The sequence below is a fragment of the Globicephala melas genome, chromosome X (assembly GCF_963455315.2).
Source record: "Globicephala melas chromosome X, mGloMel1.2, whole genome shotgun sequence".
Taxonomy (NCBI): domain Eukaryota; kingdom Metazoa; phylum Chordata; class Mammalia; order Artiodactyla; family Delphinidae; genus Globicephala; species Globicephala melas.
In genome coordinates this window covers 99,630,231-99,645,264 of record NC_083335.1, presented here as the reverse complement: position 1 = coordinate 99,645,264, position 15,034 = coordinate 99,630,231, and the positions used below count along the sequence as shown (strand labels likewise).

General features: G+C 43.5%; 1 protein-coding gene across 1 annotated transcript; it reads right to left on the bottom strand.

The window, feature by feature from the left end:
• Window positions 1–12,937: 12,937 nt before the first annotated feature.
• LOC115846034 (myb/SANT-like DNA-binding domain-containing protein 7) lies at window positions 12,938–14,182 on the bottom strand. The gene is made up of 2 exons (XM_030844446.2): window positions 14,155–14,182; window positions 12,938–13,728 (listed from the first exon to the last, which is right to left on the bottom strand). Exons 1-2 carry the CDS (start codon window positions 14,180–14,182, stop codon window positions 12,938–12,940), a joined length of 819 nt encoding a protein of 272 aa, XP_030700306.2.
• Between the last annotated feature and the right edge of the window lie 852 nt (window positions 14,183–15,034).

The following is a 15,034-nucleotide window of genomic DNA, read 5'->3' as shown; positions in this document are numbered from 1 at the left end:
GCAGAGATTTGGCTGGTTCCAAGATGTTTTCCAAATTTCTAGAATTCTCCTAGCTGCATCTGCAGGACTTGTGGCAGAAGCTTCTAGATGTCACCTGATACCAGTTCTCCCCTTTGGCTTAGTAACAGAACCTTCGTTGTATTCAAGGTGTTCAAAGACTGCCCCAGATCCAATTAAAAGCCACATTTCCCAGCCTCCTTTGTGGATGGTTTTGGCCACGTAACTAAGTTCTGGACAGCGAAAGGGAAATGTTGTGTATGTGGGATTTCTGCTTAAAGGTCACTGACTCATTGGGGAGGGACCTCCTTTCGTCCTTTCCCCTCCTTCCTTCCTGTTGCCTTGAATGTGAGGTGTGAGAGCTAAAGCTTAAGTGGTCATCTTGGAGTATGAGGCAGCCTTGGGGATGCAAACGAGTGCTGAAGATGGCAAAACAGAAAGCCAGAGTTTAGGTTTCTCATGGCTTTGTGGTACCACCACACCAGCCCCGGGCAGACCACCTTCCGACTTCTTCTATATAAAATTACAAGTCTGTTTTTTTTGCCACTAATATTTGAGTTTTACCTTTTATATGCAGTTAAAACTAGTCCTAGCTGAAATACATTATAAACCTCCTTCTACTATAGCGGTTCCCAAACTTTAGCCTGTGTCAGGATCACTTGGAAAACTTAAAAACACAGACTGCTGGGCCCCCTCCCCAGGGTTTTTGAGTCACTTCTAACAGCCTCCCATGTGATACTAATGCCGCTAGCCGTGAGACTACACTTTTGAGAACCACTGTTCTGTCAAAATCATCTTAAATTTCAAGGCAAGTTCCCAATTATTTAGGATCAGCCTAGGTCAACTAATTTCACATCCCTCAGTTGATACTGTAAGAGTTTCGTCCCCACCTCAATAGAATTACGACAAATGCTACCGTCTGTTGGCTTGCTTTTATAAATTTATTTATTTATTTATTTTTATTTTTGGCTGTGTTGGGTCTTCGTTTCTGTGCGAGGGCTTTCTCTAGTTGTGGCAAGCGGGGGCCACTCTTCATAGCGGTGCGCGGGCCTCTCACTGTCGCGGCCTCTCTTGCTGTGGAGCACAGGCTCCAGACGCACAGGCTCAGTAGTTGTGGCTCACGGGCCCAGTTGCTGCACGGCATGTGGGATCTTCCCGGACCAGGGCTCGAACCCGTGTCCGCTGCATTGGCAGGCAGACTCTCAACCACTGTGCCACCAGGGAAGCCCTGTTGGCTTGCTTTTAGATTACTTGGTGTAGGAACAGTGCTATAGCTGGGCCGTCCATGACTGCTTCCTTCCCCCCATTACTAATTCCTCTCTCAACCTCTTCACCAAAATGTGCAAACAACTTCCAGAGGAGCCACTTACCTTCCACAGGGAATTCCTTCACGGTAGTCAGTTCAGGCTGAGTTCAAGATGGAGGCAAAAGCATTCCATTCTCCTCGTTCGTGCTGGACAAAAGACCCTTTTCTTGTATCTCCTGTGAAGCAAAACCTATGTATGTGGAAAGGACAAATGTGTTCATTCTCATCATATGCCAAAATGCTGGATTGAAATCAGGACTTCATTGGTGGTTTTCTACCCCAGGTGACTACTAACTTAACCTTTTTTTTTTTTTTTTGGTATGCGGGCCTCTCACTGTTGTGGCCTCTCCCGTTGCGGAGAACAGGCTCCAGACGCGCAGGCTCAGTGGCCATGGCTCACGGGCCCAGCCGCTCCGCGGCATGTGGGATCTCCCCGGACCGGGGCACGAACCCGTGTCCCCTGCATCGGCAGGCGGACTCCCAACCACTGCACCACCAGGGAAGCCCTAACTTAACTTTTTTAACTGGTGCTTCCTAGGAGCTGCTTCTTTGCACCTTTTTGCTGGATGGGTTAAGTCCAGTCATTGCCTTAGGGTCCCTGCCACCTCCTCTATTCCTCTCCAAATCCTAAGGAAATTCTCTCTCTGTTAACATTCCCTAAGCATTTCCCCCTTAATTCCTCATTATACACTGCACTTTGGAGTCAGGCGTACCTGAGTTGGAAGCCTGACTTGACTGCTTGCTTGCTGTGGGAGCTTTGGCAAGTGACTGACCTCATTTGTAAAAATGCAGCTCATCATGGGGACCTCATAGGGCTGAGGTAAAGATGAAAGTAGCTAATGTTTATAAAGGGCTTAGCACGGTTCCCACCCCTGGGAAGTGCATAATACATGGTATCAATTGTCACTAATGGTAGCATTTCAACCCACTGAAGAAAACTTCAGTCCCTATATGGTACCAAAAGTACACGCCACAAAAGAAAAAAAGAACACATTGGACTTCATCAGATTAAAAACTTTTGCTTTGCAAAAGACTCTGTTATGAGGATGGAAAGACAAGCCAATGACTGGCAGAAAATATTTGCAGATCACATATCCAACAAAAGACTCATATCCAGAATATATAAAGAACTCTCGAAACTCAACATCTAAAAAAAAAAAAAAAAGGCAAAAAGTCCAATTAGAAAATGGGCAAAAGACTTGAAAGAAACTTCACCAAAGCAGATGTATGGGTGGCAAATAAACACATGATAAGTTATTCAACATTGCCAGCCATTAGGGAAATGCAAATTAAATTCATGACGGGGTACCACTACATTAGAATGGCTAAAATAAAAATTACTGAAAATACCATATTCTGGCAAGGACACAGAGATACTGAATCTTTCATACGTTGCTGGTAGAAATGTGAAATGGTACACTCACTTGGAAAGCAGTATGGTAGTTTCGTTTAAAAAGTTAAACATATACTTAGCGTACAACTGAGTAGTCACTACATACCTGGGCATTTATCTTAGAAAAATGAAAACTTGTGTTTATGCAAAAACCTATACATGAATATTCATAGACACTTTATTTGTAGTAGCCCAAAACTAGAAACAACCCACATGTCCTTCAGCAAGTCAATAGTTGAACAAATTACGGTATATTAATACCTTGGGACACTGCTCAGCAATAAAAAGGAAGGAACTATTGATACAACAACTTGGATGGATTTTAAGGGCATTATGTTGAGTGTCTTAGTCTGTTTGGGCTGCTGTAACAAAATAGGACAGTATGAGTAGCTTATAAACAACAGAAATTTACTTTTCATGGTTCTGGAGGCTGGGAAGTCCAAGATCAAGGTACCAGCATGGTCACATTCTGGTGAACGCTCCCTTTCTGGCTCATAGCTTTCTCACAGGGTCCTCACGTGGGTTTTCATCTTGAATTAATTGGATAAACCCTAGATTTTGAAGAGACACATGATTGATACTGAATTTTTCTTAAGACAGTTACTAGGCTGTGGTTTTTCTTTCTTGGGCTGGCTGTATGTCACGTTATCATCAGAGCTTTAACGTCCTAAAGACTAGAGTGGGAATACATTTTTTAAAAGGAATTTTGTGTTGAAATTATTCTCTGATCACAATATAGTTTTCTTCTCATTATACAAATGTCTGATTTTCTGGCTCCATTACAGAAATGTCTAATTTTCTGCCCACTTCAAAGTTCTAGGCAGCCACGATAAGGGCACGTTTCCTAAGCATGAAAGGTTAAAAGTGGATGGTGGCGTCAAACAGTTTTAAAAAGTCACCCAGAGTTGTATCCAGTGAAAGGACAGCTTAAAAGAGCCACAGAGCGATTCAGCCCTTAAGCGGAGACCTTATTTATATGCCACATTTCAGCTGGGAAGAGTTTTTATGACCAAATCTTAGAGCCTTCAAGATGAAGTCTATAACATAAACATCCTAGCAGCATTAACTCTAACAGCACAAGGCAGGCTTGGCACACACCCCGTTTATTATTTTGATTCTCTTCTGCATGAAAGATGTTTCAGTAGTCAGTGGAACTCTTCCGTGTATACGATTCTCATCTCCGAACCTTCAGACACGATGCAAAACTATGTGTAAAACTGAATTATAAACCTCTACGTATATTTTAGCCCACAGAATAGATTCAGGTTTGGGGTTCTAGAGTGGACTTTCATCACTTCTTTCCCTCTGACAAAAGAGAGTTCTGGATTTAGGATGGGCCAACAAAGGTTTCATTCTGATTTGCTCTGGCTGTTTCTTCCAGCAAGAAGTAAATGACTGGGGTTACCAGTTAGGTTCATTTGCTTCCACTAAAATAAGGCCACGCGTAGAGAAGGTAATAAAAGCTCTATCGGTTATCTACTTTCTGTAAATCCCGCCTCTGAGCCTTGGTGAATGCTGTTCCCTTTATTTGAAATGCTCTTCCGTCTTCCCCTCTCACGTCAAACTACGCCCCCACCCTTTCTAGTTAATTTTTACTCATCCTTCAGAACTTAGCTCAAGACTTACTTCCTGAAGGAAGTAAGACCTAGATTAGCTCAGGTCCCCCATTATACTCTCTCCTGGCATCCGGGACTTCTCTTTCATAGCATCTATCATAGATGTAATTTAATAATTAATTGAATAGTTAATTTTCATATTATGTCTTCTCTACTACACTGGAAGGTCTACGGGGGGAGGGGGCAGAGAGATGTCTGACTTACACAGATCCGCATCCCCAGTACCCAGCACAGTGCGTGCCATGTAGCAGGCATTCAACAAACATTTGTTGGAAAGTAAAGAATGAATGAAGGCAAAAGTAGACGCACAGGAATGGTAAAAATTGTAATATCTAATCCTCATTGAGCATTTAATCTATGTAACGCTAGGCAGTGCATTAACTGCTTTGCATGTGTTATGCCATTCAGTTCTTACCACACCCCTAAGACAAGTCCTATCCTTACCCCATTTAATAGCTAAGAAAACTGACGCTTTAGCGGGTTGAAAGAAGGTTCCGTAGCTAGTAACATTTTTCAGTCACGGAACAGCTTCTCTCCTATTCGTTCTGCTCCCTTCTCCCTCCTCTATCCATTTTGTATCTACACTCACCTTCTCTCTGTGGAGAAAATTCCCGATGTCAATGTCAGAGAGAAGTCACTTTGTTCTGGACGTTTTTTGAGGACATTGCTCCCTAGGGAGAAGCTGCTTCTAGAGCACATATCTGATGGAGTGGCCAAGGGCAAATCAAGTTGCCTGATTCCAAGCATAAGTATATCTCTGTGGCAGTCTGTGTGTGTTTGGATGATATGCTGAGGCAGGTTCAAAAGCACTGTTCTCCTCATTCTAATATACATGATAATGCTGTACTTTATTTTTTTTAAAAACTTAAAAAAATTTATTTATGTATTTATTTATTTTTGGCTGGGTTGGGTCTTCGTTGCTGCGCGCGGGCTTTCTCTAGTTGAGGCGAGCGGGGGCTACTCTTCGTTGCGGTGCGCGGGCTTCTCATCGCGGTGGCTTCTCTTGTTGCAGAGCACAGGCTCTAGGCGTGTGGGCTTCAGTAGTTGTGGCTCGTGGGCTCTAGAGCGCAGGCTCAGTAGCTGTGGCACACGGACTTAGTTGCTCCGCTGCGTGTGGGATCTTCCCAGACCAGGGCTTGAGCCCGTGTCCCCTGCATTGGCAGGCGGATTCTTAATCACTGCACCACCAGGGAAGCCCGATAATACTGTACTTTAGTTATAGGGTATTTTTTTTAATCCAAAGGTCTAAAAGTTCTTTTTCAATATATCAATTTCAAAAAACATGATCTAGTTTTAAATATGGACTCATCATGCTCTACAAGATCAAGTGTGTGAGCAGCAAACTGCCGGTATTTAATTCTTTTTTTTTCAAATCTGAGTCATGGTCCTACCCCAACCGATGCCAGCTTGTGCTCTCATCATGACTATCACGGTTTAGCAGTTTTAAAATATATGTTACATACCAAGTAGGCTGCAGTAGCTTTCTCAGTGGCATTTGGAAACACATTAAAAATATGCAGCTTGACTTTTCATCCCCTTCACACCCTCTGCATTTCCCTTTTGGAGAGCTCGGAGGGAGGCATAGTGGGAAGAAAATAAGCCCAAAGAAAGGAAATAGAGTTTTGCCCCTGTGGAAAACAATGTACAAAACCAAATCTATTGTTCTGAATTTAGGTTTTGGTTCTCATGGCTGTCTTTTCGTGTCTATCGTCTTCTTTGTTTAATAGTGATTTGCCATTTAGGAGCGTTCCTTTATTTACCTCTCCTTCTGCCTGTCTGGATACTCCTACGGGTCCACGCGAGGCTCTGGCTCTAGCTCATTTTCATATTGCTCCGGATGAGTGTCTTCCTTCACCGTGTCCATTCACTTTAGCTGCATTCTTTCCTAATTCTCCGCCCTCTCTTAGTTTCCCAGATCCCAGACATATCTTTTCTCGACTCCAATATATTGTTTCTAAACCTTGACCCTTTTGGTTGACTAATTTTATTCCTTCATTAATCCCTTTTGTAGTCTGAAAATCTCTCCACAATTTTCTCTGATTGAATTTCCAGCTCCGTATTTCCTTTTGAGGAAACCAGCCTTTACCTGGTTGCTTTTTTCTTTCATCACTGAGTTTCATTGACAAGGCTTTTCACCCCTGCTTTTGGTCCTCAGATGTATGTTGACTAAACAGTTTGAAGCAGTGAGTAAGGCCCAAGGGAAGGAGCCCTGGATTTGGAGTCAGAAGGTCTGGACTCAGATCTGAACTCTGCTACTTAAGCATCAGGACCTCATCTGTAACATGGAAATAATGATATTACTGCCCCCCCATGAGGGATCAAAGGGCATAAGACAATGTAAACAGACTGCAAATGTCTCCTACTCGAGGGATTTTTTTAGTCTTCATGGAACTGTTATTTCCATAAAATGGCAGCTCTTCTTCCATTTAACACCAGGCCAAAATAAAATGATGGGAAATGTTAACTGAAGCATTAGAAGTTTAAAATCTTATGAAACTCTCCAAGAGGTTCTAATTAGCCTCTTGGTAAAAATATCTTGGTAATGTTGGCACAGAGAATGCTGACAGTATCTACATCTCTCAGCTATAGCACATACCCCAAAGAGGCTTTGGAGGAAGGGATAGCATCTGAAAACTTATTTGCAATATTAAAATGAAATTAGAATTAAAATAGAGTGAAAAGAGTTCTTAGGCTCTAGGATCCAGAAATTATCATTCAAGTTTCCCATACAAAGAAGGAATCTTATCTTTTTAAAAAAAATTTTATTGAGCTATAGTTGATTTACAATGTTGTCTTAATTTCTTCTGTACAGCAAAGTGACTCAGTTATACATATATTCTCTCTCTCTCTCTCTGTCTCTCTCTCTCTGTCTCTCTCTCTCTCTCTCTATATATATATATATATTCTTTTCCATTATGGTTTGTCACAGGATATTGAATATAGTTCCCTGTGCTATACAGTAGGACCTTGTTGTTTATCCATCCTATATATAATACTTTGCCTCTGCTAATCCCAAACTCCCAATCCTTTCCCCCACCCACCCCTCTCCCCCTTGGCAACCACAAGTCTGTTCTCTATATCTGTGAGTCTGTTTTTGTTTCATAGATATGTTGATTTGTATCATTCTTTAGATTCCATACATAAGTGATATCATATGATACTTATCTTCCTCTTTCTGACTTACTTAGTGTGATAATCTCTAGGTCCATCCATGTTGCTGCAGATGGCGTTATTTCATTCTTTTTGACGGCTGGGTAACATTCCATTGTATATATGTACCACACATTCTTTATCCATTCATCTGTCGATGGGCATTTAGGTTGCTTCCATGTCTTGGCTATTGTGAATAGTGCTGCAGTGGACATTGGGGTGCATGTATCTTTCTGAATTATAGTTTTGTCTGGTGTATGCCCAGGAGTGGGATGGCTGGATCATATGGCAACTCTATTTTTAGTTTTCTGAGGAACCTCCATCCTGTTTTCCATAGTGGCTGCACCAGTTTACATTCCCACCAACAGTGTAAGAGGGTTCCCTTTACAAAGAAGGAATCTTATCTTAATCACTCTCTTAGTATTGGGTACTTGCTATTTTGAGAAGCAACCCATTTCATTGCCAGATGCCTTGTTTTGTGCAAAATGACACATAATGTTCCCCTACTACTTCCGATGACTTCCTGAACAAGTCCCATTCTTCTCACCTGGGACAGCTCTTTGATGTTTCTGAATAGCTTCTGGGTCATCCTTTTCTACTGGCTAAAATTCCAGTCCTTTTAGTGGTTTCTCATATAACGTGGGTTTTCCTGCTCTTCCATGAGCCAGACGGCTCCATTTGCCAGTGGCCTCTACAAAGCTGAGCCTCCGGGGCTGGATGCAGTACTCGGGATCTATTTCCACCATAGAGGTCTGGACAGTGTGATGTCACCAAGAGGCTCATTGCCTTAACAAAATGGGTGCTGTCACTGGATTTAGAGAGTTGCATCGCAGTCCATTAATTCTCTAGCAAGAGCCAATAAGCTGGTTTTCATTGGTATGTCAAGAACTTCCACAAACTAACTTATTTTCAGTAAGACTGTAGGGTTTAAGTTAAACTATCAAAAATGAATTGCTTATTGTTATGTAGAAACCAGAGGTGTCCATTCACTCTAATTGGAGCCATGATATTCCATATGTTATATTTATGCAAAAGATAAAATGCTAGGTGTCAAGCTCTTCTCTCTCGTGATTTTTTTTAACTTTATTGAGTTTTTTACCCTCCTCTCTGCTTATAAAGTGTTTTATATGCACAACAGCCCTGTGAGGTAAGACTATTATTATTCCCATTTTACAGATAAGGATACTGAGGCACAGAGAGGTTTATTAGCCTGTCCAAGGTCATCCAGCTAGCAAGTGGTTCTGGACCCAGGAAGGCTGACTCCAAACTCTATACTACCTCACCTCCCTGGATAGTGCATAGTTGGAAAACATTACTTATGTTAATTGGTTGTTTTTCCCTAAAAGAAAAGATCTGAGTAAGAACTTATCTTAAAGTTCCTCTTCCCCACGTTTCCAAGGTCCATTCCATGGAACATTGGTACCTTAAGGTGATCTAAAGGGGGAAAGAAGAGTTCCCATGTTTAAGGCCACATAGTTGCCATTTTTTCTTAACTTAGCCACTTTGACCATGCTATGCTGTGGCTTGATTCAAATGTTAAGTGACAGGTTTCCATGAGGTGTTATACGTGAGAGCACTTTGCAGAGGCTGAATACATTGTACCTGCTTATAGCATCTCAGATTATTCATGACTTTTACATGCCTAAAAACACCATTTTAAACCTTTGCTTCCCCAGACTCACAGATAGAGAGAACAAACTAGAGATTGGTTACCAGTGGGGAGAGGGAAGTGGGAAGGGGCAGTATAGGGGTAGGCAAAAAGAAAGGGGTTGTTATGGGATTATATGAAATGAAGTGTGTGAAACTTTTGAAAATTGTAAAGCACTATAGAATTTAAAGAATATTTCATCCAATGAAAAGCAGCAACAACAACAACAAAACAGTTGCTTTTCTGATCATTTATACTTCCTTTACAAAGTATCTTAAAACTTGGTTAATCTATGGTTGTCAGCAGTTGCGACACACATAATAATAATGAATTAGGAAGTTTAAGGTTGTTTTAAAAGTGGACCAAATGTGGATGCTGTGTTAGAAGAGAGACAGTGGAAAAGACAGGAAATGGGAAACATATTAAGTCTTATAATGGTACTTTGTAATTCTGTGAAGCAGAAATTCATTTAAGCTTGAGCGTTTATGATGCTCGAAGAAGCATGGAGGAGAAATTTACATTAGTTGTGTTGGGCCACTTCTGTATATACTTAAATAACAACCACAGCAGCAGCAATAAAGCCCTAATGACATAAAGAAATTCTCTCAATTAACATTTTGTTTTAATGGCACGACTAATAAGAATACCTTACATCCATCTTTATTCTAACATCTCGGTCCTGTTTGTTAGTGAACTTCCTTGTATCCATTTTTGTTCTCCACACACTACGAATAATTCTTTCAGTTGTTCGTACCATCTCCCTTCACAGGATATATTTAGTGAATTATCATGGTCCACTGATAAGCATCATTTTGCAAGACTAAACAAATTAAGTCCGTTCAGTCTCTCTCTATAAATGACATTTTCAAAGACAAGTTGAAATAAATCAATCCAGTCAGGATAAGACACAATAAAAATGTCGTGACAACAGGGTGTAAAGTCAAACCAAGCAAGTTTGTACATTTTTATTATTATTATCTTCCCAAAATGGACAGGAAAATAGAAAAAAAATACAAAAACCTTAATTTTTTTTTTTCAGGTACAGATAACAACTTTATTCGTCCACACCAGGATTAAGTTACTGAACAGAGAGACACAGAGGGTGGTGGGAGGTTGCCATACACAGCACCGTTTACGTCGAGGGCATCAGGAGGCAGAGCATCGCTCCTGCCAGGGTACCACGGCCTTCATCCTCCTCCACCCTGCTGAAGTGCCCCTTGTGGTCAGCAGGCCCTGCCCCGCACTCACCAGCACTCTCATGCTACCGGACTTCTTCCCCCTGCTGTCCCAGTACAGAGCCCGCCAGGTCTGGAAGCGCCTGTCTTTACATTCATCTGTCCACTGGGCCCTCACACAGCTCCCGCGCGGTAGCTGGGATAGCCTCCCACTGGATAGGTGAGGGGCCTGCGGTACAGAATGGTCAAGTGACCTGCCTGCAGACCGACAGGGGGTCACGCCTGGGCCTAGAGCTCAGACAGGATTTCTGGGCCTGTTTCTCTACAGCCTCCCCTTATTACGACTTCCCTCCTCTTCACAAGATTTGGCCTGTTTTTTGTGTTTACTTTTTAAAGATTTTTCCCTTGAGTTTTATTCCCAACCTTGAAGTTGCTCTACCCATTAGATCTGCACACTACTACCTCCAAAATTCACGTTGACTTCTACTCTTCAGCACTTCTCTTATCTCAAATAAATCCCTGCCTGTGTACTTTGCTACCATTAATAGATTAATATAGTACAGGTCTAACTCTTTCAAGTACTTCCCTGTTTTTCCAGAAAGTCTACCTATCTACAGTAGTGTTATCCAGTTGTAACTGACATGGACCCCTCAATGTAAGGGCCTAAAACAACTGAGAAAAAAAAATTGTATATCTCCATTTCCGTGCCTTAAACATATGCTTCTTTAAAGCAAGGAATCTGTCTGGGTGTGGTGCTTATAGAAGTTCACGAGCACATTCATAAATATTAATGCCATAGAATGCTTCCTTCAAACACAATTGTTACCAGGACTTCACATCCATTAATACGCTGCCGTGACTGAAAATATCGCAGTCAGAGTTTCACTTTGCCTTTTGCTATGCTATTCATCTAATTTTTTAGAACTGGAAGGTACGAGAAAAGTCATCTTGTACAAACCTCTCATTTTAGAGATAAACTGAGGCACGAAAAGGGCAAGTGATCTGCTCAGTGTAACCAAGTGTGGCAGCATTAGAATCTGGGGGTTCTGACTAGATTCCAATGTGTTCTACCTCACGCTGCTTCCTACGTAATCGCCCATTCCCCAGAGAGGCCTGCCATCTATTCCTGCTTCCACTATGTTCCCGCTGTGGTTTGGACCGTTTCTCCACCTATTGGTATTTCCAGCATTTAGGTAAGGAACCAAGGTGGCAAAATAGAAAATAAAGCCTCTCCCAACACGCCTGCACTTTTTTTCCAGCCTCTTGATTAAAGGAAGGCTTTTTAAATTCCAAGTCTCCTTTTTGTACTTTCTGAAAGTACTAAATAACCGCTAAGAGCTCTAAGTTAGGTTAACGATGGCCGGTAATGGCTTCCCTTCTAGAGTAAATTGGAAGCATGGCTCAACGCCATCGTATCTCCTCTAGGAAGTGTGTGTGTTTTGGAGGGAAAAGGGAATGGATTTGTGGAGGGTTGGTGCTTAAAAAGAGTTACCTATTGCAGGTAACTTATCCTTATCCACACCACCCAACTGTTCCCAAAGCTGTTCTATTCCATCATGTGCCATTAATGAGGTGAACTTTTGTCTATATCTTGTGAGAAAGAGTGACTTTGGAAAGTTCCCTAGAAGAAAAGTTTTCTAGGGCTGGCCTTCTGTAACATACCAGACAGAAAAAAGGCTAACAGAGAAGAACAAAATTAGCTAAAAGCATTTGGGAAACCGATATAATCTGAATTGTTTCCACAATGTCCAAATGGCAAACCAAAGCTAAAGATATATAATTACGCATAATCAAGGAACCTAAAAGATATGGAATGCAAATAATTTACTTACATGTAATATTTCATACGACAGCCAATTTCTCATTATATCAAAGATTATAAATGTGAACTAAAACGCACGATTGTGGCTCCCTGTCAGTTCTGAAATATATCCATAGTGATAAGAGACTAAGGACTAGTAAAATGGAGGGAAAGATGGTTTGACTATTGAGTGTTTGCTAGTGGGTATGTCACAGACAAAGCAGTGAAAATATAAGCGATAAAGGTACCAATACGTGTTGTGTCTATATTAGCCTAATGAGCTATAGAGAGATTTAAAGAAATGAAGACTGTAAACTCCAGGAAGCAGTCAAGTTAAACTAGTAGATTCAAGCAATGAGGTCTCGGTATACAACCCTGATTCCGTATGTATGTTGTCAGCTACTGTGCCTCACCCTAGTCTGACCTCGGCCAAGGTCATATGGTTTAATAACTTACATGTGTCTAGTGCTTTTAAACCCTTTCACATGTATTTAAGGCATCTGATCCTCACAGCAACCCTGTGAGGTAGGCAGGTTGCTCCCTTTTAACAGCCAAGGAAACTGGTGCTGAGAGGTAAACTAAATTGTCGCACATCCGTGATGAAACCAGGGCTAACTAGCTCTCTGGACTTGGCCGCTTCCGTTGTCTACTAGGCTACCTCTCACGTTTCTGAAAGGTCTTTCAACTAGTGGAGACGCTTGGGAGAAGCAAGCATATTCCTACCCTTCTGCACGTTAATGGTCCATCCACTCTTTTTCTGAGGACACAGAAAAGGAGGCAGGCTACAAGAAGGCAGCTGTTGGACCCGGGCCTCTGCCAGAGTAGGAAGTACACCCTTGTGTGATCAGCTCCTAACTTCTGGTGTTTGAAATTAACCTCTGAAGCAACTTTTCAAGCGCCAGCTGAAAAGCACCGGTTGCCTCTTCCTCCGCTGTGGCCAGGCGTCTGACCGCGGCCACGGCATCCCTGCGCAGCTCTTTGGCGGTGTCCTGCTGAGCACTGGCCTCCTCGCCAATGGCAATCAGCCGGTCCAGTTTTTCTTCCTCCCGCTTTGAAAGTTCTCGCGCCAATCTCCTGTTTTCTGCCGACTGGGCTGCGATAATCCTGGCCACTGACCGCCTTCTTCGCCTTGCCCACCTGGGAGGGGCCGCACTGGTCAAAGGCCCATCCCCACCAGGAACAAAAGGAACTCTGGAGGAGGAGCCCGGAGGCCGCTGTGCCGAGGCCACCCCGGGAGTGTTTCGGCCGGAGCTGGTGCAGGGGCTGGGCTCACCACACACTCCCAGTCTGGTCATGGGGCTGCTCTGACAGGGAGCGGCTGCACCTCTGAAAAGGCGGTGGGAGCTGCTGTAGCTGGGGGTCCCTTGAGAGCACCCTGCACCTGAGGATTCATCCCAGGAGTCCTCAAGGTCGCTGGTTTCTCGCATCTGGTCACTGATCCTCAGTTGACAATCCTCATCTGATTCCTTAACTGTTTTCAAGATAGGCTGACGATCTGCTGCCTGAGTCATTCTTGCTCCCAGAACGCTGGTTCCCTCTTCCCCTGGAGTGTCAGGGGCTGCTGACTTCTGATCACAGTGCTGGGCCCAAGCAGCATCCTTCGTTAAGTTATGTGCGTCAGTCACGATCTGATTTCGGAGAAAGTGATCCATCGTATCATAAAAGGGACAGCGTGGTGGATCACCCATACTTGTGGCGTGGGCCACATAGGCCTTTAAATATAATGCCTTCAGGACTTTGAACTTGGAGCGGCACTGACGCTCGGTGCGGCGGAAGCCTTCCTGCTGCATCCGCTTAGACGCAGTCTGGTAGACGTCCGCATCGTGATGCACGGTCTGGAGGCGCTGAATATACTGTGCCTCACCTAGTATGGAGAAAAGCGTCCGTGTCTCCTGTCTGGACCACCGGATGCCCGCACTGCTATTGGAAGGGACCGTAGTGGACTGCGAAGGAAGGCCAGCTGGAGGAGGCTCCTGGGCAGCAAGGTGCCGATCTGGAGGTGTGGGGAGGCTCTGTGTGCTCCGGTCTATCTCAGGAGCCAGGCGATTCTTCCCTCTCAGGGCTGATTGCCGAGAAGCCAGGTCCGAGGACCGCATTTCTGGCTTCTGCCAAGGGTCTGCTTTACTTTCGTTACTGTATTTGAAATATTCCTCATTCTACTTTGTTTTGTTGCCAGTCCAACAACCTCTTCACTTTCTGCGTGAGCGGCACAGCTGGAGTAGCTCTGTCGTCTGCATCACTGGCAACCACATCAGCCCGGCCCTCCTTACAGACGGATGTGCAGGTGAACCCCGATGGCCGCCGTAAAGCGGCAGAGACGGTGGCAGCAGTAACAAGTGGTCTCCCCTCCGCAACAGCGCCGGGCCGCAGAACCCAGAACCTTAGTTTTTGAGACTGGTTTGGGAAACTGTAATTACATTAGCAACATCCAAGTGTTATCAACACTGAGCAATTCCTGTCATCTCAACTCAGCAGCCGACTCAGAAAATCATACCTTCCAGCCCACGGAAGACACTTAGTAATGCACGTGTGATTGGGCAAAAAATTGTCATTACTGCAAGCTTTATTTTTATTTGCTTCTGTATTTCTCTAAAGGAAAAAATACTCATGGCTATCTCCCTGGTTCTTCAAGAGGGCCGTGGCCAGGTCCCCTTTGAAGGAATATATAGCATGACTTTTTTCAATCCCAGTTGCCCGAGTGCTGCCATATTCCTGACAGGGGAGAGTTGTGCCCGCAGAACCCCTGGGAGCTGTTCTCTCCCTGACACAGCACTGGAGGTGCGGGAAGATTCCAATCACCTGTTAAACAGATCTCTGCCTCCCCTTAGGCCTACTTTTCTCGTGGATGCTGTTTCCAAACCATATTCGTGAAATATGAATCTTATAATGCTCCTCCTCTGTTCAGGAACTTTCCATGGCTTCTTACTGCTGGTTGTTTAAAGTCTAAA

What these genes read in the sequence shown, in the direction of transcription:
- LOC115846034 (XM_030844446.2), bottom strand. Translation starts at nt 14,182, where the DNA reads ATGCGGTCCTCGGACCTGGCTTCTCGGC. An exon ending in CTCGGACCTGGCTTCTCGGC is followed by an intron (nt 13,729 to 14,154) that starts AATCAGCCCTGA and finishes CGATGGATCACT; the next exon opens with TTCTCCGAAATCAGATCGTG.